The sequence below is a fragment of the Mya arenaria genome, chromosome 8 (assembly GCF_026914265.1).
Source record: "Mya arenaria isolate MELC-2E11 chromosome 8, ASM2691426v1".
Taxonomy (NCBI): domain Eukaryota; kingdom Metazoa; phylum Mollusca; class Bivalvia; order Myida; family Myidae; genus Mya; species Mya arenaria.
In genome coordinates, this window is record NC_069129.1 from 15,301,571 (window position 1) to 15,325,685 (window position 24,115).

The window sequence follows — 24,115 nt, forward strand, 5'->3', positions numbered from 1 at the left end:
AGTACACAAGGCCAATTTTTATTAATTGGTTAACGGATTTTTAAAAAAAATGTCGATGGTGAAAACAAAGAAGGGAATCCAGACAAGCTATTATTTTTTACAATACATGTTATTTTCATAGTGTTGGTGTGAAACCCAAAACCCAAAGGTCAAAATATCAACAAACATAAAAGACATGCTTATTGACACATAAAAATGACATTTATAAATGAATAAATGCTAAAGTATGTTTTGTTTTCTATGCAATGTCTGCAATGCCTAAATATTATAATAACTTTTGATATGTTAGAATGCTCATTTTTTCATACACATGCTTAGATTTACAGTCCAATATTCTCCCCTACCAATTTCAGATTAAAAATAGTGTCGTCATAATATAAGCATTTTATTCACTTCGCCTTTAAATTATAACAAATAAAGTCAATCTTATTACAAATGTTCAGTTTTAGTGTCCCTTTTTGTTGTTGTTTATTTGAGGTAAATTCTTGACAGCAAGTTTTCCTTTAACAACACTATTTCCAAATACCGACCAAACAATGAAATATGCATGTGTCTGGCCAGCAATTGTCTCCTCATTGCTTGGCACTACTTCTTCTCAACAGAAAAAAAACACACTGTAGCAAATTTCACTGACACGCCAGCAGTATAAAAAATATTATGTTTAAACTTTACATTGCTCCAAGATTTAAATATTTTTTTAAATGGAATAAGGAAATTTAACTTATAAAAATGAATTTATTTTCAGCAATGCATTTTTGAAGTTAAGATATTTTCTGCAGCTTTAGCAAAATTTAAGTTATCCAAGATTTTGATTACTTGATTAGTAGGCGGTCTCCGTATATGTTAACAGTTAATGCCCCCTCGGACAAACACAGTGTTCAGGCATGGTTGGGTCTGTGAATAGGGTAGCTCCACTGGATAAGGCTACTTTTTCTTCAACACCAACCAGCGCCTTGAGTGGTTCATGTCGAGATGATGCTGACTATAAACAACACGTCTTTTCACATAGTTTGAACAGAGAGTGAAGCTTTAAGTCTGGGATACAAATTAAATAAACAGATTTATCAATAGAAAGTAGTAATAAAATGTCACTTAATTGCCACAGGACTTTAAAAGTTAAAGAGGGGTAAACACACAATTAAAAAAAACATTTAAAGTCATTTACAGGTGTTGTCAGACTATATATATGATCTATCTGGGCTACACAACCAGCACATTCCTCGACTTCACTTAAATTGAATCAAATCACGACAGTGACTGTAGCCAGCAGACTACAGGTTTATATATATATATGTTTGCTTAGCGTTTTTTTCACGTGTTTTCAGTTGATCATTCAAAGTAAATAAAAAAATATAAATAAAATATAAAAAGAAAATAACATCAAAGCTACCTTTCATTTGACAACTTCCTTTTATTTGGCCTCACCAGCGTTTGATTCTACAATTTTTAAAAAAGAAATATTTAAAACAAAAACACGTTTGTATGTAAAGTTGAAATCCTGTGTGATAAGGCTTTACACAGGATCAGGCCAATTCTAAAATATATTTTTATACATTTAAACTGTGAGTAATGTTTGGAATAAAAAAACGCTTTAACCACAAATATACATATATGACATACTTAAACCACACAGGTCGATATACTTTAACAATAACAATGGTTTTATATGCGAATTCGTACCAATGATACAGACATTAGCCTTGATGAACCAGTTTCCGAACTCAAAGACCTCCTGGCAGGTCATTCCTGGTGATATCTCCTTCTTGTCTTTTTCATCGGTTGACGCATAAATAGTGTCCTTTTTTGCTTCACCTGATGCTGATGCGATTACATCGCTTACAGTTGAGTTGTCAGTTTCTATAAAAAAGTCGTTTAATTGCAGATGGTAAGTTGTAAATGAGAATTTATTTTATGTATGTCCTCAGCTTCATTGAGGCCGCCATTTTGAAATCAATTTTTAAAACTGCACTCTTATGCTACAAATGACCAGACAACAGGTTCTACATGAACATTCATCACTTTTCACGTCCGCAGAAAAAACAATCAGATTTCTTTTTTCAATTTTTTTTTTTTCATTTTTTAAATAATTTTTTTGAGCTTTCGAAATAATTGGGCGGCGGATCCGTTAACCAATTTATTAAAAAAGGCCCAAATAAAGATCAGAAAAATACATATTGTGCATTGTTTAGATAATTCATATTTTTAGACAATTTGATTGTAGAATCAGGCTTTATTAATACTCTGCTGGCATAGGCCGGAATTTTATTTTCGTGATTTATATTTTTGAAAGAAGAGAGGTTTATATACTTTTTTTAAGATTCACAGTTGCCGGAAGAAAAAAATATGACCTCATAAATTTTAATTAACCATGCTGTCATTAATCATGACTTACATGTAACCTTCCTGAAAAATAAATGATTTTCATTTTTTGGTTCTGTTTTACAGCTCAGCAAACTCATCGGTTAAGACTGAATCTGACGGATACGTCCCTCCTACAAAGCGGATCTGTGTGTCATATGACAAATAGTGGTTGCAATGGGACACAGATGATGTTGTGGAACGTCTCAATCAAGCTGGGTTAAGGGATGTGGCCGAAGTGTTTAAAAGTAAAACAATTCAGTTTTTATGCAAAATTATTTTGAAAATCAAAACATTTTTGTTGTAGGTACGATAATTCAAAGTACTAAAACTCACAGTTCTGATATAATGTAAGATGTTTTTTGGTCACTTTAACGGGAGAAAAATTGATGGAATAATGGCAACAATTGAATTTTGTTCTAATTTATTTATGAACCATTCAGTCTACTTTACCTTTTGTATACCTTGTCTTTGGCCGTATTTGAAATAGTTATGATTAAATGAATGTGCACTTGCAATATTCTCGTCTTTTTCACGAATTTCTCATTTTTCAGTGGAGGCTATAGTAGGAGCGACATTGCCGAAACTTCAAGATGAGCATTTGAAGGAAATAGGCATAAAGTATGCAATTTGCTACCATCACATAACTGATTCATGAAATAAATATGTACAGCAAACTTTCTATGTATACAGAAAGAGGATATATCAATTTTTCTATTCTGGATTCAGATAACATTCAGTCATAAGTGATCAACAGAACAATGTGGGAGTGGTATACATAGGTGTTGTTTTAAAAAAGTGATAAATGGCTTGATTTTCTGATATATAAAAATATCCCTTTGAGCATTTTATAATAGACACAAACTATTAGCGTAATGATCAGAGTAATGATGTATGTTTATTTCCAATTTCTCTCATCATTAAAGGCCATCGGAGATTAAACAAGTAAGGAAGTTTATCGAAGACGTAACTAAAGATACATCACATCACAAGGTTAGTTACGCCTCATTAAAGTATATGAACTCTTTTATACACACTATTACTAGTCTCTCTTCAAATATAGCAACTCTTGAATACAGAATATATTATAAGTATCTTCCATGGCCGAGAAAGTAAGATCCCGATCCGAGCGTAGGATGTTTTGCGGAAACGAGCTTTACCGAGTTTCCGCAAAACACGGTGCGCGAGGGTTGGGATGAACCTATCTTATACGAGCGGCAATGGTAGATGCTTTTTCTCCCACCTCAGTTAAACAAAATTAAGAAAAATGAAGTTTTTGCTGGAACTCTTTTGTGCGTAGTGAAAATAAATGCGTATAGATATGTGATAATTCGTGGTTGTCATGGATATGCGCGCAGTGATTCAGATTATGTTAACTGTCAAATCGGTCTGTAAATAGTTCTGAGGAGAGTGAAGCATTATTTCTTGAAAGGTGCGTGAAAATTTGTTGATGGTGACATTTGAAGCGAGAAATAATTAATAAGCATTCTAAATATTGCCACAAGACAAAGTTTCTATGATGCTACAGACGATAGTCTTCAACAAGGGAGGAAATTACATTGTGATGACCATTAAAAATGAGTTCTGTACGGGTACTTGTTTTATTTTTGCCCGCGGGCAAGATAAGAATTTCTAGCACGGTTAAATTTTGGGATCTACTTATCTGAGGTTGGCGAAAAAGGTATACCTCGTTTAATTAAATGAACTTTTGTAAACACTAAGCCAGTTGTGCCTCCCTAAAGTATAGGAACTGTTGAGCACATCAGGTAAGTTGTGCCTCCTTCAAGTGAAGGATCTCCTCAACAAACAATATGTTATGTGGCTCGTTATTGTATAGGAACGTATGAACACGCAAGTTAAGTTACATGCCTACTTCAAGAACAGAACAGAACAGTAGTTTATTTTGATTTAGACTTCAAAGTCTCTCATCATACAAACAATCACAGAAATGTACATGCACACAAAAACAAACACATACACATACAAATAATACATTCATAAAAATAAAACAAAAAAATATAATAATGCAAAGAAAACAATGTTGAGGGTAGCAATAAAAAGTTCAGAAAACCTTTTATTATTATGTTACTATATTTGTATAGCATATGTATAAATAAACATAAACAGAAACCGTATTTTGCTTTAGGTATTTTTTAAATTATTTCTTATTTTAATCGCACAATTTATATTACAAGAAAGATTGTTTAATACATTCTTATTTTTACTTTGTTACAGTCCTATAAGCTTAAACATACTTGGATTCTGCCAGTTATAACGACTAATGTATCTTTTTCTTATGTTTTTATATATATCACACTTGAACATGAAGTGAAACTCATCTTCAATGTCCCTGCTATCACAAAATACACATATTCGATCATGTTTCTCTTCTCGGTTTCTCCTGTAACGACCAGTCTCAATTCTGAGTTTATGTAATGATAGTCGAATTTGACTTAACACATGTCGATAGCGCTTTGAGTTCATAACGTCAACATACTGTTCATATTCAATATTTGGTTTTACATATTTATATAGAGTAAGTACGTTATTATTTTGGAGGGAAGTGTGTCATTCTTGGCTGAAGTGATCAACAAGCCGCTGCTTAAACAGTTGAGCAAAACAGTCAGGATTTATAGTGGATGGATTTGTCAAGCATAGGAACTCTTGAACTAGTTGTGCCTTCCTCAGGTATAACAACTCTTGTACACTCAAGGTTAGTTGTGCCACCCTCAGGTACAGTCAGTCATGTACACACGAGGTGAATTGTGCCTCCTTTAAGTATAAGAATGCCTTCCTCAAATAAAGGAATTCTTGAACACACACGGTTAGTTGTGCCTCCCTCGAGGATAGGAGCTCTTGACCACACAAGGTTAGTTGTGCCTCCCTCAAGTATAGAAACTCGTGAACACACAAGGTTAGTTGTGCCTCCCTCAAGTATAGGAACTCTTGACCACAAAAGGTTAGGTGTGCCTCCCTCAAGTATAGGAACTCTTGACCACACAAGGTTAGTTGTGCCTCCTTCAAGTATAGGAACTCTTGACCACACAAGGTTAGTTTTGACTCCCTCAAGTATAGGAACTCTTGAACACACAAGGTTAGTTGTGCCTCCCTCAAGTATAGGAACTCTTGAACACACAAGGTTAGTTGTGCCTCCCTCATGTATAGGAACTCTTAAACTTAAAAGGTCAAATGTTCCTTCCTCAAGTATAGGATCACTTCAAACACGAGGTTAGTTTTTCTTCACTCAAATAAGAGAAGTCTTGGACTAACAGGGTTGGTTGTTACTCCTTTAAATATAGCTTCTCTTGAACACACACGATAGGCTGTGCCTCAAGTATAGGAACTCTTCAACACACAAGTTGAGTTGTTCCGTCCGCAAGTATAAGAACTGTTGAACACACAAAAATAGTTGTTCCTCCCTCAAGTATAGAACACACACAAGGTAGGTTAGTCGCTCCTCCTTAAATTTATGTACAGAAATTCGTGAACACACAAGGTAAATTGTGCCTCTTTTAAGTTAAGGAACTCTTGAAAACACAAGGTTAGTTGCGCCTCCTAAAAGTATTAGAAACTCTTGCAGATACACGGTTAATTGTGACTCCTTCAAATATAGGCACTCTTGAACACATCAAGTTAATTGTACGCCCTTTAAATTTTTGGAACTCCTGAACAAACAGTATTAGTTGTGCTACCTTCAAGTATAGGCAAGGTTAGCTGTACCTCCTTAAAGTGTAGGAACTCTTGAACACACAAAGCAATGTGTGCCATGTTATAAGAAATTTTGAACAAATATGGTTAGTTGTTCCTTGTTCCATCTTATCACCAAGCTTAATATACGAGATCTTCTTACATCATGTAACTGGGTATTGGTATGTATATAGTGGCACTTATGCTGTAGCAATTTGCACTTATTATTACATTTGGCGCCCAAAGCACGATAAGCCTCAGTCTTTGAAAATTGACCATAGTATCTGAAATTTAAGGACAAATTTCAAAATGAAGGGATAAGTGTAACGATATATTTAATATGCATAAAACGACACAAGAGCGGCGTTGTAGAGTGTCCACCTCGCTTTTTTCGATCCTCACCTGAGGCATAACAATATGTGTATCTAATTTAATGTATATGTATATGCATACACATTCCTGTTTACGTGTACACGTGATTTGAAACAAAGTGTTTACTAGAGTGATTAAGCCCATGCTTAATTGCTTTTAAAACCAACTTACAAAATAACTTGGTGAAATGATAGTTTGCAGTTCTTGCACATGTTATTGTTACTAATACTCTGTTCAATCTGCGTTTTTATAGATTGTCAACGACCCAATTCACGGGCATATAAAACTCCATCCACTGTGTGTTAAAATCATCGACACTCCGGAATTCCAGCGTCTTCGGTTCATAAAGCAACTCGGCAACGGCTATTTCGTATATCCAGGAGCATCTCACAACAGATTTGAACATAGTTTGGGGTGAGTAATCATATTTTGATGTTCTTGCAGTGTAAGATCTTGGCGACACTCCCATATATAATTGAAACAATATAAGTACGGTTATAGAGAAAGATTTATGAATTTTTTGTTAGCACCCTTCTGGCCTAATGAAGATAAGCATGTACAGCCTTTTGGTTTCATAGGACTCAATGCTTAAGATAATAACTGTTTGCCTGTTGTTGTTTTTTTTTAAAATCAATAAAGTTATAAATACATACGAACTTCACATAGTTGGCTGTTGCAATATGATATTATTCCAAGAAAACACAATTCCTAAAACTTTCTGTCAAATTAATAACATTCATTTTTTTCCAAAGCTTGATATAATGTGCATTTTTTCCTTTCAGTAACCCATCCCTCGTCCGCAACACCTTGTCCTTTTTAAAACCCTGGCTAATACCTAAAGCACTGTCAAGATATTTTTCTAAAAGTTTATCAAAAATGTTCTAAACTAAAGAATTTAAGTAAGAACCAAACTAAACTAAAATTAGTCACAAATTCCATAGATTTCAGTCTGTTTTTTTAAAGGATAAAGGTTTGAGGTATTGTCTTTATTATTGATCATATTGTAACTTAAATACAATTTGGGATATTCTCTGGAATCATTCTCCTACCCTGTATTTAAAAATGAAATAACACGCAAATGTTTAGAATGACAACCCATTAGTAGTGGCTGTAGCCCAAATTGGAAGGATTTATGGCCCTTGATTATGCTAAATGCTTTCAAGTTAAAATGAAAATAAGTATTTTAAGGAACCTTAATTCCTCAAGAAATACAACTTAAAAAAATCCACCTAAGGGTAAGGTAAATATAAGATTTTTTTAGGTTAATTCAGTAATACGGCCCCGTTCATTTAACGGCTGGATGTCAAACATTAAAGGTGTCTGACTACCAAAAAAATTTAATCTAAAATATATAGGATCTGCCACAAGTCGTCATATTATACACAATGTTATTGAACGAGTTCAGGAAATATGTTAGCAAGCGAGTCTTTGGTGGGTTTACTTACATATTTCCTGACGAGTTGAATAAGGTTGTGTAATTTATGATGACAAGGGTCAGATTATTTCTATAAAATGTTTTTTCCAGTAAATAATAGCAAACATAAACTTCTTTTTACACCAGCTCAAGTGATAGGCTGAATAATTTAAAGCAATGCCCCTTTTCGCGCTACATGCATTGCTATAAAAGAATACATTATATTGTGGATAATTGCCCCAGTCAAAATTAAAACCCGCGGGCAAGTGTTCTTCCGACATGGGCAATTATCAATAAAAAGCATTGTCAACCATGTATTATCCTGTAAAATACATATGTTTTGTCATTTGTCAATGGTTTGAACTGGTTTTGAAAATTGTTTTGTTGAATAATAAAGGATTAGATAAACATGACGTCTAAAAGCTTAACAACTGAGACATAACAAATCGGTTTTGAATAGAAGCTTTGAAAAGGAGCAAGTGAGTGGAATCTCAAATAGCAACCCTTTTCTCACGTGATTTCAGAATTAGACAGCAATAATATTCATCAAATATTTTTTGTTATAACATGGCCTGATTTTGACGTTCATATCCAAAGGTGAGCATAGTAAGGGTCAATAAAGTCTATGAGCAGTTTCATAAGAATCTCGGCTTGAATGACCCTAGTAGCATGAACCACTGTTTAGTCTTTTATATTGAAATATTACAATGCAAGTTTGCACACCTTTTATCCAACTTAAGAGATGTTCAAAACATTTTAAATTTTCAATATTGGACAAAAAAAGAAGATTTTTTTAATGATTTGTTTTTAAATTGCTACAAACACTGAAATAAAATAATGTCTTACATTTCAACCCGAAAATTGGTAATTGGCCTTAAACAGCTGTAAGATGTTGTTTACAAACTAAAAAAGAACTGTTTTCTACAACTCCGTTTTGGAATCATGGTTATATAAATCCTATTTTACCATCCTTGGTAAGAAAAAACTGGAAGATAATGTCTAAGAAATGCATTAAATGATTCATTTTAAATATTGGCGTATTGTCCTATTTTTTTCACAAGAGAGAAATAAGCAAAAAACGGTATTGGAATCAAATATTGTTTGTGTTTTCTGCTTGTAACATGAATAAAAATTGATTTGATGTGTCATTTTTGAAATCTAAGCCTCATTATCATTATTTTACTTTATACCAAACACTTCCTTTAAATACATTAACTGTTGATACTAGAGTGATGCAATGAATAGCCCTTGTTGAAAATTAAAGCATTACGGTTTATGTTTCATCAACTTAAATATAACCATATTTTATTTTATTAAACTGCATTATCATATTGATTATTTTAGAAAAAAATGACCTAATACTTTCTCAAAAAATCATAAGTATCAAATTCAGTCAAATGAAAAGTAGATAAATTGAAACACATCCACTAAAGCATACTTTTAAACATATTGTCCGAAATAGTTGATGTCCGAAATGTATACACACTTAAATTTTCAGGTTTTATTGTGTTTGGGCATTTCTGCAGTAATGGAACCAAAATAATTTAGTTTTTTTTTTAAGAAAAATATAAAACATATTACACTAAAAATTATTTCGTATACTCAAAATTATTTACTAATAAGCCTAAAGTCAATGGTTACTTCTATCCCCATGCATCCAAACATGTTTATATAATGGTCAACCTTTAATAATATACACCCGATTAATGAGCATTATTGTTGTATTTCTTAACAGAATGGGTATGTAACTATAGTTTTTTAACGTTTTGCATTGGTGCAGAATCTTTAACCTGATTTAATCAAAATCTAAAATTTTCAAAAAACTTATTTTCCAGTAATTCTTGCATTTTTTAGTTGAGCATCGCAAGATCAAAGTATTAACTTTAACTGTCAATCAATTGATTTGCTTCAAACGAATTTTTGACACCTTTAAATGGCGTAAATGGAACCCCCTAACATCCCTCCATTCTGATACCAGTTTTGGGAACTGTTAAAAATAGTACAAATTTGAGTGCCCCCCTCGTGGTTCATGCTTACCCTAGCCATTTCGCTTGAATAATTAACATTTTTCAGCGGATAAAGTAAAACAAAATGTTTTAACAAAACATCTCCTTGTCTCGCTGCTTGTTGACTGTCACCGATATTTACATCCGGTATGGTTCCAGGTAGAACTCGTTACTGAAACTCGGAAGGTGTCATTAATGGTAAAACTTATTACACTTTCCTTGTACGGATAGTTTTGTTTAATTTCTGTTACAGCTTTCCTTGTATAAATATACGTCTCCCATATTTTTTTCGCGAAAATGACGTCATGGTGCACGTACTCGTCTTCCACGGGCAATTATGCCATATTCGCTCTTACGTGCTGTGACAATCTCACGGGAAGAAAGGATGATCATTTTTGTGGGAACGAATGTCTAATGAAAATGTTACTACAGTCCAAACTCGGTATGTCGACGTCGGATATCTCGATTTTCCGGTCGTGTCGACTTTTCCCCCTGTCCCGTTTTTATTCCTTTTTATTCTCAGTCCCCGTGGTCGAATTTCACACATTTACTGTGTACTTAATGTCGAACTGTAGATCGATATATGTATATTTAAAAACATATGTATTATAGAAATGTAATTCTTGAAATGATTTAAAACTAACGATACATCGATCGTTTTTATTATGTTTATAGGTAGTATGCATACTTAGATCATATCCAGTAAGACTTACAAGAGAAATACTAAATCTTTAACGAAATCAGATTTCTTTTATATCGTGACGTCATATCCGGTATTATTATGTTATATAGTCATGACATCATTCCTTGTTTAGACACAATACGTACCGAACGTCTTTAAAAATGTTTTTCATTAAACAAAGTCGAAATATCACAATTTCCTTCTAAGATTTTGATGGAAAATGTACTACTGTATAAAAAATAATATTTATCGTAAATACATAGAATTTTGTCAATTAACCATCTATTTTGAAATCAAATTAAGGAGTTATATACTTTCTGATTAATCGAAAAAGCGCAATGTCATATAAAGAAAAATACGTATTGGCTACATATAACCGGAATTAAGGTATAGCATATTATACAATATTGTAATCTTTTTCAGGGTGTGTCATTTAGCGGGAAAATTGGTGCGTGCGTTTCAAGATCGGCAGCCAAAACTGGAAATCACGTACACTGACATTCTCTGTGCGGAAATAGCGGGACTTTGTCATGACCTTGGTAAAACTTGAATGTTTTAAGCTCGTCTGTTTGTTTGTTTGTCAAAATTAACAGTTGTCACAACCTTGGTGTGACTGTCAGTACATCGGCTTGCAAAATATTAAACCTAAACCATAACTCAAAAACGTTGTAGCTGTTCAAATAAAACCAAATACATAATTATGTTGCCCGCACTTGTTTCCAGAGACAATACGCGCATTTTTAGCAAGGCCCAAAACTTCGACATTTAAAATTAGAGTTATGCCCCTTTTGAACTTATAAAATAACAGATGAATGTAAGCGTTCACCCCGATGCTTTAAAGTTTGCTTTAGGATAATTAGCATACATTGAAACTATCCAACAAAAAATTCAAAATATCCAACATGATCAATAGTTTTTTTGGTAATGAAAAATAAAAAATAAAAACACGTAATGTTTACATTGTGATGGGAAAGGCATTTTTAGGATTTATTTTCCCTAAACAGTTTCCTTTATCCATTTGATTTCAGGTCACGGACCATTCTCACATCTCTTTGATGGAATGTTCATTCCCGCTGTCAAAATGGATACGGATCCAAAATGGACGGTAACATACATGCAAATCATTATTACTCTTGATTAGGCCGAAAATGGGTCATTACGGACCGGGTTCCTTCGCCGTAATGGCTGGTGTGCAAAGTATCCATAATTTGCACACCTCGAGGTGTGCCAAAAATCCATCATGTGACTACTCCCGGTAAAACGCGTACCTGAACAGGTAACGGCAGAACTCGACGTTTTAAGCAACGCAAACATGGCCGGAGAAAGGTTGCTTGCATGGCAAGCCCCTATTTTACGAGTAATTAAAATTACAAATAATATTGATGTTAACGAAATCTTACCTTACAGTATGCTTATACCTAATACATCTTTCGTACCATCATTTCCACTGCCATTTTCAATATACGATTTCTTGTGTAATCCAAGACCAAAGGATACACAAACCAACCAGTGGCGTTTGATTGTACCTTACATTTATATTAATCCAAGTTCTGCATTGACAGTTGTCAAGAATATGTCATCGACATATTTTACTCATCCATTTTTGTTGTTTTAAAACTGCTAAATAATACAAGTTGAAGTAGTATTCATTAAAACACTAACACGTGGTGGTGTGATTTTGATGTTGCTTCAACATTCTATAGGTATATAACATATCTATGTTTTAAATAACCTTACCTTAGGAAATATCTTAAATCATTCTAGTATTTATCCTTCCACACAAAACTATTTTGACCCCAAAACAATGACTCTGATGACGTCACGAATACAATAGCTACGTCATAGGTCAATCGGTGATATATTTGATAATTGTCTAATTAAACAATCAATGAATACTTATTGTAGAGTAAAGGAAATGTTTTGTTTGTCTTAAAAATGAAATAAAAAATAAGCATATGCAATAAATAGGTTAAAAAACGGCGCCGGTGTGCCGTCTGTCCATTACGGACCAGGTGTGCCATTATGGACAGACGGCACACCGGCGCCGTAAATTTGACCTCTAATGAACGCAGAAAATAATGTCCTCATTAAATATTTTTGTTTTATTATTTGATATACATGTATTGTTGTTTACACTGATAAAAGATAACATTACTAATTGTGTCGTGTTAACCACAACATTTTCGCGATAACTATATATGTATCTTGTTAATATTCGCGAAACTCAATGATAAGATGATAACCAGTTGTATAAATATATTTATAGATTACTTGTAACACAAATATTATCTAGTTAACCAGTTATTATGTTGCTTACCAAGTGGAATTCAGATACCATAACTAAATAACCAGTTACTGCTAGACGCCCAAATTGCATCAATAGATAAGTGGTAACACGAATCTAGTAAACCATGTTACATACAGAAGAATACATACAATTTCTCGAAACATCTTAAGTCTCTTATCATGGGATCAAATTTAGCCCGCTGTTTATCTTGTTTTATATTTCATGTTTAAGAGTTCTGAGGATTTTAAAGATAACTATTTTAAAGGTGCTCATGATGAATTTTGTTGAGGTTTTAAATAAGGTTAAACATGTAATTTGGCTAAATTAAATAAAAGACTGAAGCTTGTTTCGAGAATTTTTGGCAAAACCTCTGGTCCTAAAACACAATTATTTGGTTCCCAGCATGAAAAAGGATCTACCAAAATGTTTGATCATCTGGTGAAAGAAAACAAGCTGGAAAAGGAATTTGAAAAATACGGACTGACAGAGCAAGACCGTGTGTTTATCAAGGAACAGATTGATAGACCCAATGAACTAGACCAGAAGGTTAGCTTGCAGTAAAGTATTAAGCTATAATCATAGATTTATTTTATTTTATTTTTTATTCAAATACAATAAACATGTAACTTTTAAAAGGATTACATTCAGAAGGCTTGAACTTTGTTTATACATCTATAGCCTGTGGCAGGTTTAGAAGGCAAAGTGCTATGAGATAGAATGGTATAACGCTAAAGGACAAGAAGTTTCCCAGATTATATCATTCCTTTGTCTGGGAAATATAATCATATTACCCCCAGTCTTTATTTGTTACGTATATGATTGACCAAATATTGGTTAAACAAGAGAATCATTTTTTCCGAGATAATGACTTAAATTGCTTTTATTCTTAAATAAACCTTAATGTACAAGTGGTAGTGGTAGTGGTAATGGAAGTAGTAGTAAAAGTAGTAGTAGTAGTAGTAGTAGTAGTAGTAGTAGTAGTAGTAGTAGTAGTAGTGGTAGCAGTAGTTATAGTAGTAAGAGTAGTAGTAGTAGTAGTAGTAGTAGTAGTAGTAGTAAGAGTAGTAGTAGTAGTAGTAGTAGTAGTAAGAGTAGTAGTAGTAGTAGTAGTAGTAGTAGTAGTAGTAGTAGTAGTAGTAGTAGTAGTAGTAGTAGTAGTAGTAGTAGTAGTAGTAGTAGTAGTAGTAGTAGTAGTAGTAGTAGTAGTAGTAGTAGTAGTAGTAGTAGTAGTAGTAGTAGTAGTAGTAGTAGTAGTATTGGTTTTAGTAGTAGTAGTTTTAGTAGTAGTAGTAGTAGTAGTAGTAGTAGTAGTAGTAGTAGTAGTAGTAGTAGTAGTAGTAGTAGTAGTAGTAGTAGTAGTAGTAGTAGTAGTAGTAGTAGTAGTAGTAGTAAGAGTAGTAGTAGTAGTAAGAGTAGTAGTAGTAGTAGGAGTAGTAGTAGTAGTAGTAGTAGTAGTAGTAGTAGTAGTAGTAGTAGTAGTATTGGTTTTAGTAGTAGTAGTAGTAGTAGTAGTAGTAGTAGTAGTAGTAGTAGTAGTAGTAGAAGTAGTAGTAGTAGTAGTAGTAGTAGCACCAGCAGCAGCAGCAGCAGCAGCAGCAGTAGTAGATACTTTCAATATTGTATAAATTGAACACACAAACTTCATGTTGTTTGGTGAGGATTAAAAATGGATATAGCACATTTTTTAATTTGGATATAACGTCTACCTGTATCCCATGCAAGAGGTTATGGATTTGCAGGGGCGGTACTTGAAATTAATATTAATTAGGGCGAAACTTAGGGTGCACAGCTATTTGACAGGAGCCCTTAAACCGACATTGATATTGTTTGAATGTTGGCGAAGGGGGATCGGGGAACTTTGGGGTAGTCTACAAAGAAAATGTTAGCTTTTTCAATACAAAATGGTTAATTGGCACATTATTTTCTCTGTTATGTTGACAAAATAGTTATCACAGACAAGGTGACTTTACTTGACAGCCAACTGGAGGTGTGTGTGTTGGGGGGGGGGGCAGGTCCTTCATTGCACGCCTAAGTAAATCAGCAACTGAGTAACAGAAGGTTTAGTGAAATAAAATACATTGGCGGTGGAAGCTTGGGATAAATTGTTGTTTGTGGGATGATGATAATTGCAAAATATGAACACGTAATAGGTTAAGGCGACCGGGATTGATTGCTTCCTTAAGTGCAATTTCTATATAAAAGGTATTGTTTATATAGTATTGTTAAAATGCTTAAATGATCGTGACGCCGTTGTTCTGAATGTTAAAACGTGTCCATTCTTTTATTGCAAGAGACGAACGTTTAATAACGAGTTATACTTAATAGTAAATTATTTATATAAAAAGCATTTTAGCACCAGTCTGTGAAGTAATAAGGATATATGAACTGAAGGTAGGAAAACGTCAGTGTACTTTTTGTGGAGATCCTATTTTCCTATCTGTGAAAAATGTGATGCGAGAAAATTATGGTCGTGCAAAAGTCTCCTTAACTCATCGATATACACAAAATCAGCAACTTTCCCTTTTGTACTTTCATTCCAAAATACAATTTTGGTATTATTACAATTAACTTATCTAAATAAATGGAATATTTCAGAACTGGACACTGAATGGAAGACCAAAGGAAAAGAGTTTTTTATACGAGGTAAAACAAAAAATAGTTTTATGTGTTCTATTATAAAACACCAAAACTATGTTTGAAGGTAAAGCATTTTCATTTTTAAATATTCTAAAAAGGTAATATTATTTATGAAAAAGTAAAAACAACATGTTTTTAACTTATTAGAATACAACCGACATTTTAAGATATTTAAATTGCAGATAGGCAACCATTAATTTCTAGACTTTATCATTAAAATTTCACCGTTCGATGGTGTTTTAAGTTTAAACTGCCACGCATCCGATACACACTCCATGCGTCTGATTTTGCGTTGTCTATGTATGAGCCAATGAGGTTGTATTCTAAGTCAATTACGATTTTTAATTAAATAAGATCGGCTCATTCGCTACGCTCACTCCACCCATTCTTATTCATTAAGGTATGCTTCAAGTCATCTAACTATTACATGAGCATCAAAAGTTATATTAATGGAGTGCCTTGTATATGTAATGTTTTAATTCTGGTTAACTTTGGTATCAATATGATAATAAAATCATAAACACTTATTTCAGATAAATCACTTTTGAAGTGTTTTTTTTAAATCAGTTTGAAATTTATAATTATGTTTTTCTTGCAGACAACTTGCAAAGTATAACATTGTAACAATAAAAAAACTATTTATAAATCTAACTCTATCTCCAGCCAAGGAAATTGTAGATAGGCAATCATTAAGCACTATGCTCAATCATTAAAAAAATCAATTTTCGCGTGTGTAAAGGGTCCACCTACTGCTATTCATCCGATACGCACTCCCTGCGTCGAATTTTGCGTTGACAATGTGTCAGTCAATGAGGTTGCATTCTAAGTCACTTAGATGACCTGCAGTAATATCTTAATGATTAACACGAGCTATTTCGCTTCATTTTCTTCGCTGTATTCTTAATCTTACTTCATGTTATCTTATTATTTCTTCTAGGTGGTTTCCAACAAGCGGAATGGCATTGACGTTGACAAATGGGACTATTTCGCGCGGGATTGCCACATGCTGGGAATTCGGAACAACTTTGACCATAATCGATGCATCGAGTTTTCCCGCGTGATTTCAGTAAAAAAAGAGGTGATTCCAGTAAAAAAAGAGGTGAATTCAGAAGCTGAAGAAGAGGTGAATTCAGAAGCTGAAGAAAAGGTGAATTCAGAAGCTGAAGAAGAGGTGAATTCAGAAGCTGAAGAAGAGGTGAATTCAGAAGCTGAAGAAAAGGTGAATTCAGAAGCTGAAGAAAAGGTGAATTTAGAAGCTAAAGAAGAGGTGAATTCAGAAGCTGAAGAAGAGTTCCAGATTTGTTACCGGGATAAGGTACGCCTGCCCTTTAAGCTGCTCTCTCAAAGATTAACCGTTTTTACAACTTTATTATTTTTTGTTTTGAAATGCGTCACTTTCTAAAACCAAGTGATTTAAGACTACTACCAAAATATCAGATCGCAGTTGTTCAAATTTTCGATCGACAATGAATGTTTTATGGCTAAAAGCGTTACTTACGCTTTAGGATAAATGCATACAACATCATTTTTTGAACATATACCTGTATATAAAGACTTGCGATCTGATTTTATGTTAGCAGACTTAATCCTGGTTTCCTTGCATTTTCGCAATTAAATGGCGCGTTCCAGGAAAAAAATGAATTAAAAAAACACACAGTCAAAACGGTCAATCTGTAAGAGTGCAACTTTAATGGCCTTACACGTGTAAGTTTCTCGAACATCATAACTTCTAAGCTAAGCACACTAACTTGTGTTGGGTATCATTTTCTGTAGTATTTAGACTCTGGAATAAGGAAAAAAGGGAATAATCTTTACGTTAAACAAAATTACTATTTTATTATTTAAGTTTAAGTGAGGAAATTGTATTGCGCCAGTCAATTGGCAGTCAGCCACCTGGAAGATGAAAACTTTGCCCTTCTACCCCGGCTATCCCCGGGGTACCCTAGGAGATATAAAAGTTTATTGATCAGTTTATACGAAGTATATATGATTGAAGCAGTTAAATATTCTATTTACTTTAGCAAAGCTATGCATTTCAGAAGAACCATGGCGCTCTTGTAACCATTAACAAGAAATAAGTAAATAATTCGTTCACTTATCGAAAGCTATTTAGGACCTAGTTTGTTATAGCTCTTGATAATAATGTACCATGTATGTCATATGGAGTCAGGTCTTTATTGAAATATTAATATATATTATAAACTTAGAGCTTTTTAAATAAAACTCTCTGATTTTGTTCACAGGAAGTGGGAAACTTGTATGAGATGTTTCACACTCGCCGTACGCTACATAGTAAAGCCTACCAACACAAAACCACCAAGATCATAGAGACAATGTAAGATGCCAATTTAACAATGTATTCACTCGGCAGACATTAACAACATTGTATGTTTGAAGTTTTCTGTTTTGTGATTTTTTAAACTTGGTCCTTAGATAACAGGGAAATATTAAATGCAGTTATTTCACTGCTAAAACTCCATATTTCAGCGAAAAGCATAAAAGAAACTGGTACACATGTTTCCAGAGACAATATGCACATGCATAGCGTGGGCAATAACTTTAATAAATGTCAGGTTCAGCCCCTTGAATGAGTGGAAAGAAACTAGACCAGCGTTATAGTTCTCTCTGTGGCTATATTGTTGAAGCTTGTAAGTTTATCGAAGTATTGCTTTTGTTTAGGTGTCTTCTTCAGACTCGTGAACCTAAGTGCGCATGCTAACGGTGACAATAAATGTGTGTGCGTGTGTGCGTGCGTGCGTGTGTGTGCGTGTATGCGTGCGTGTGTGCGCGCGTGCGTATGTCACAAGGCCACATTCTCCTGGTTTTATCATGGAATGCTCCTTTATTGACGGTGAATAATATATGAAAGTTTGATCCTCTTGCAATACTCTTGTGTCTGCTTTATCTTCTTAATAATATCCCTCGATCTTTTGTATTTGTTTCTACACATACTAGGTAAAATTAAATAATATTCTTATTTTTTAGGGTTACTGAAGCTCTAGTTGAAGCCAACGGTTTTATCGAATTTACTGGAAAAGATAAGTGAGTATAAATATAATTGTATTGAGTGACCTCCCTTGATAAATAGAAAACAGTGCTGTCTTCAATGGGGAAGTAATTTTGCCAAAATTAAGGGATCGATTCGTTGAACCCAATAAGTAACAAGTACTATGTTTAATAAGAAAGATATTTTCACTAAATATAATGCGTTCAATAAGGTTTAAATTCAATGCGTGATTCAAAACGTTAATGTGACAGAGATACAAGGATTTTGGGGATATCATTCTTTATTTTCGTGTAAATTGAATCAAAACTGACTTAGCAGTGTCAAACCTGATTTTTGATTTGTATGGTATTTACATTCAGTTAAATGCAAAGGTTTACAGAGTTCAAAATGAGTACTTAGGTGTGCATTAAAACATAAACGTTTCGAAACATGCACTGAATTTAAACCTTATAAAAACATTGTATTAAGTAAACATATATTTCTCATTAACCATTTACTTGTTACGTATTGGATGAAAAACGAAATTAAGAAAATCCTTCGTTCAACGGTATGTGATATTCAATGTTTTCTGAAAGAAATGTTCAATTCTCACTCGTTGAATGGTTTACATAACTTTTGAAAAGAAATTTCGAATATTGTTGGGCATGCATTTAACCATCTCAGAATATAACATCAGATTAGTATAATTGATGCTTATTGTTGTAATATATCCGTAATTGTGACAAATCCCATACATTATGAATGTTTCCTCTCTGAACTGTGAACAAGAAATGTTTTTTAATTTGCAATCCTTTTCATATATAATATCAATAATAGTATGATAACTAGAAACATTTAAAGAACGATTTACATGAATCTTTCAGGAAAAAGTTTAAAATGTCTGAGTCCATACATGATATGAAAGCCTTCAGTCAGATGACGGACGATGTGTTCAACCGCATACTTAATTCAACAAACGATGGTCTGAAGGAGTCACGAGAAATTCTCGAAAAAGTGTTAAAGCGCGATCTTTAGTTGGTTGGACAAAAACATATTCCCGAAAAGAAAGTAAGTTGGATGTTCAACAATAAAGACAAGGAGAAAAGTGCAATGCTTGTCTGTTGTTGTTTAATGACAGTTAAAATGGATCATCAACAACTCAAACTGTAAGGAAAACAATCAAGCTTAATCTAGCTTCAGTGAGACGTAGTGTAGTCTCACAATATTCAATAAATGGTGAAAATATTTGAATATTTACTTTCCACTTGGTAATATTTAGATTTCATCATTTTTAGGTGAAATTAAATTGCCACTTTTGAAACTGTGTAGAAACACATATGCTAGATGCAAACTTTGAAAACAATAAATGCAAACACAAAATTATTGAGAATACAATCGTCAAATGTCTCGAAGAAAACAATCAAGTTGTTGCAATTGCTTTGGTGTCTGCTGTTTGTAGTTTTCATAAACTTGTGGTAATACTGGCCAAAACCATTAAACATCTTCATGAAACCTGGTAGACGTGCAAAAGTAATATTTTGGTAAGCCTCTGTTTTCGTACAAAAACTGACCAGCATAAACATCGTTTGCGGTGCTCTTGTTATTTATGACCTTCCTTCGAAGAATTCGGGTTTTCGAACGAGGGTACGCTTCTTTGCATATGGTTGTAGAAAACTTTTAGTCCTCTAACTTAATAAAGAGGTTGGTCATGACCAACAGATGAACCCTTTTGATTTTGAGGTCAGTAGGTCAAAGGTCACGGTAATGATGACTTAAAACTCGAAAAGCTTATCTTATCGATAATTCGGATATGTTTGAGCCTATAATTCTAAAACGTTGTGTAAAGGTTAGTCAGGACTAGCAGATGAACTTATTGATATTTGATATTGAGGGAAGTAGGTCAAAGGTCACGGTTTGAGTGGCCTTAAACACAAAAAGCTTTTCCAATTTATAGCTAGAGTATGTTTGGGCCTAAGCTCAATAAGTGGGTATGTTTGTCATTGCCAGCAGATGACGCCTCTTGTTTTTAAGCTAAGAAGGTCAAAATGCTCGGTCCAAGTGACCTTGAACACAAAATGCTTGTTCGATTGATAAGTAAGGTATGCCTGGGACTGACGGTTATCTTTCAATATAAGTATTACATTACTGTTTTTATAAGATATTATGATTGCTAACTTTCATGTTTTAATTGATAGTTGCAAGAAATTGACCATTTCCGTATTATCATAGAATCATAAGTTAGCACTTCAATTGACCTTAAAGCAGCTATCTGAAAATCTAAATAACTTGCATTGCCCTTATTCTTAACTTTTTATTTTACAATCAACTTTTCCACTGCAGTCAAGAGGATGCATACATGTTTTACTGGAAAATATAATTCACCAACTGCTATAAAAACATTTAGAACTGGTCAATTACTATATCTCCTATTCTATTCATTTATTTAGAAGTAATGGTGTTCATAACCTAAACAATAATCGCATACAATTAGTGTGCAATTGATTGGTTGCCATAAGGCGGGCATACATGTTATACTATCATCTATTATTAACTCTCTTTCAGGAGGACAAAGAACAGATGGTAAGAGCGGTGATCAAAAAGATGTTAAAGAAAACTTATAATTTGAAATGTTCAATACTTTCTTAGCGGAAATAAAGCTGTTAAGTTTGATGGCAACTATATTTTGTTTACCAAAATCAAAGATATTAGACAAGAAAATGAAAAACTGTTACAAAATAAAATAATATGTAATAAAAAAGTGATACGTTGATAGCCTTGGTGTTATTAGAATAACATCCTTGTCAGTGTTGGTTTTGTCTTCAACATTCAAGATATTTTTTGACATTTGCAAAAAGCCATAGAAAAACTTTAAAAATAGTTGAAGACTTTCATCTGGATATCGATAAACATAAAATACAAAAATTATACTCTGTTTTAGAAGGAAACAATGTTGAGTTTTCTTTATTCCACCACTCTTTGAGGAGACGGAGATAACATCTATGTTTGCTATTGACTATCATTCTATACATCACATAATATTATAAAGCACTTATTTAGAAAAGTAAATAAGTCAGAGTAATGAAACTTCACAATAATTTTGAGCAGCATGTGAATGTGTGCAATTGGACATTGTGTGTGACTGAACCCAGAAAATGCAGAGTTATGACCATTGACTCAGTGTTAATTTAGAGAGTTTGCAATCCTAGTTATCGCTATCTCAAAAAGTAAATAAGCCAGTCACAAAACAGAAATGTTAACCAGCATGTGAAGTTGTGCAGTTTGGTTTTCGTGCGTTGCTTCATCCAGTAAGTGCAAAGTTATGGCCATTGACAGACATAAAAAATAGCCTTCAATCTTTCGTTGTGTATATCTCCAAAAATATATAATTAGGAAGAGTGATAACTCTTCATAGGAATGTTTAGCAGCATTTCAAGGTGTGTACCTTGGGTATTGTTCGCTAAATATAGGCAGAATAATGGCTATTAACTTTGTGACAATATGGCAAAGAGAGCATGTAGTCTTGTGTTGATATAACTTTAATGATGTGAGAGTCTTAACAGGAAAAATAACCAACATGTGAAATTGAGCAACTTGTTTTGTATGTGGATGTGCCTAGCAGAGTTATAGCCATTGACTAGAATAAGGCATATATAGCGTCGAATTTAGTGTTACAATTATAAAAAAGAGTATCTCAGTTATGGTCATAGACCTTCATAAAATTGTTAGTCTGCATAATGTTAGTCTGCACGTGAAGTTGGGCACCTAGCATCAGTTTCTAAAAAGTCTCAAGTTACTTCTAGTAACAGGAATAAGCTTAGCCATTCATCTTTTGTTTTGGTATAACATATGTTATATTCTCATTTTGAAGAATTTTGAAAGAAGTTCTACTGAAAATAACATGACAAACTATTTGAAAAATGTTGAAAAATCTACTAAATGTCTGATCGAAATTAGATTCGTTAAACTGTTACGCGTGAGTTGTAATGAGATAATGGGGTCTAGGGTGAAGGGCACTGTTACAAAAATAAAAAGACCGTTATTACTTCTTATATTTCGCTCAAGTGGAACTAAAGTCACACGACATGGTATGTGGGTTTAATTTTAGTTAATTGGTATTGCCTTTTTACTCCAACATTTTTGTTGTTGCACAATTGGTCATTCTGATGCACATTCACCAACTATGGGCAGATTAATGTCCCTTGCTTTAGTGACAAAGGTGGAAAATGAACAAATTTGAATTTGGTTTTTAGCATTGGTCTCAAAAGTTGTTTTGGTCACAAAGCAAAAGTTCTTTAATGGCCATATATATTAGATATTGGTCAAGGTACTCCCATAAAAGTGATACACATGTTTAAATTGACATATCATTGTATGTTGCAAGTTCCATCACTCTTGTCGAAAATAATTAAAAGAACATTATTGCTGTTGATTAGCTGATGAAAGGTTTACCAACAGCACCTGTATGAGATGCTTTTGTTCAGTTTTGATTTGATTTTGATATTTTTGCGAAGTATTTATATTTGGGTATTTTCGGTAATCGACAATGTTGTGAAATCAAAACGCAGCAAGTTTTTCATTCATTAATGTTTTTTAAAAAATGGGAAATTTGCATTGCGAATTTCAAACTACATATGTAACACATCATCTGCTACCCAGGTACTTTATGTATTCTGTTAAGACTTCATTAGTACTGTGGGAATATTGACTGACAAAATCTTGTGTTCATGAATAATAAACAGGTAGGGAAATCCTTTAATCTAATTAATGTGCAATTAATTGGTTGCCATTATGCGGGCATATACGTTATACTATCATTTCTTATTAGCTCTCTTTCAGGAGGACACAGAAAAGATGATAAGGGAGGCGATCGAAAAGATGGATAAAGATAAGCCCAAAACAGATGATAAAATTATCTCCATCAACGTACGATACTTTATAATTTTAAATGTTCAATACTTTGTTACCTGAAATAAAACTGTTAAGTTTGGTGGCAACGATATTTTTCATCAAAATCAAAGATATTAGATCAGAAAATGAAAAACCGTTGTTAATAAAAACGTGATATGTTGATAGCCTTGGTGTTATTAGAATAACATCTTTATCAGTGTTGGTTTTGTCTTCAACATTCAAGATATTTTGATATTTGCTAAACCGCCATAGAAAAACTTTAAAAATAGTTGAAGACATTCATATGTACGTCGATGCATATAAAATACAAAAATTATGCTCTGTTTTAGAAGGAAACAATGTTAAGTTTTCTCATCCTCCCCACACTTTTTGGGGTAGCATTTATTTTTGCCATTGTCTATCATTTCATACATCATATAATATTATAAAGCACCTATTTAGAAAAGTGAATTAGTCAGAGTAATGAAACTTCACAATTATAATAAGCAGCATGTAAATGTGTGCATTTAGGACATTTTGTGTGGCTGAACCCAGAAAATGCAAAGTTATGGCCATTGACTTAGTGTTAATTTTGAGAGTTTGCAATCCTGGATATCGCTATCTCAAAAAGTAAATTAGCCAGTCACAAAACAGAAATGTTAACCAGCATGTGAAGTTGTGCAGTTTGGTTTTCGTGCGTTGCTTCATCCAGTAAGTGCAAAGTTATGGCCATTGACAGACTTAAAAAATAGCCAATGGAGTCTTCAATCTTTTGTTATGTATATCTCCAAAAATATAT

The 24,115-nt window shown here is 33.3% G+C and overlaps 2 protein-coding genes across 5 annotated transcripts in view; both read left to right on the plus strand.

Moving 5' to 3' along the window:
* The window catches only part of LOC128243168 (deoxynucleoside triphosphate triphosphohydrolase SAMHD1-like), a 71,555-nt gene extending 68,955 nt beyond the window's left edge, over positions 1-2,600 (plus strand). The window contains exon 15 of the mRNA XM_052960757.1: positions 2,446-2,600. Within this exon, the coding sequence (XP_052816717.1) occupies positions 2,446-2,466 (21 nt within the window). The 3' untranslated portion in view covers positions 2,467-2,600. The remainder of the gene's footprint in view (positions 1-2,445) is intronic.
* LOC128243169 (deoxynucleoside triphosphate triphosphohydrolase SAMHD1-like) lies at positions 2,469-23,339 on the plus strand. 4 transcript variants are annotated; one of them, XR_008262782.1, is made up of 14 exons: positions 2,469-2,606; positions 2,913-2,979; positions 3,285-3,351; positions 6,671-6,831; positions 10,943-11,058; positions 11,548-11,624; positions 13,209-13,352; positions 15,402-15,449; positions 16,381-16,758; positions 17,687-17,778; positions 18,429-18,485; positions 19,314-19,497; positions 20,992-21,009; positions 23,255-23,339. XR_008262782.1 is itself a non-coding variant. In XM_052960760.1 (12 exons), coding segments are annotated over exons 1-12 (1,359 nt in total). In that variant the 5' UTR covers positions 2,469-2,605; the 3' UTR covers positions 19,465-19,679. The 4 variants fall into 4 exon arrangements, 1 of the variants encoding a protein (XP_052816720.1); XR_008262781.1 differs by having other exon boundaries at positions 23,266-23,336; XR_008262783.1 differs by having other exon boundaries at positions 16,396-16,758; positions 23,266-23,336.
* The last annotated feature ends 776 nt before the right edge of the window (positions 23,340-24,115 follow it).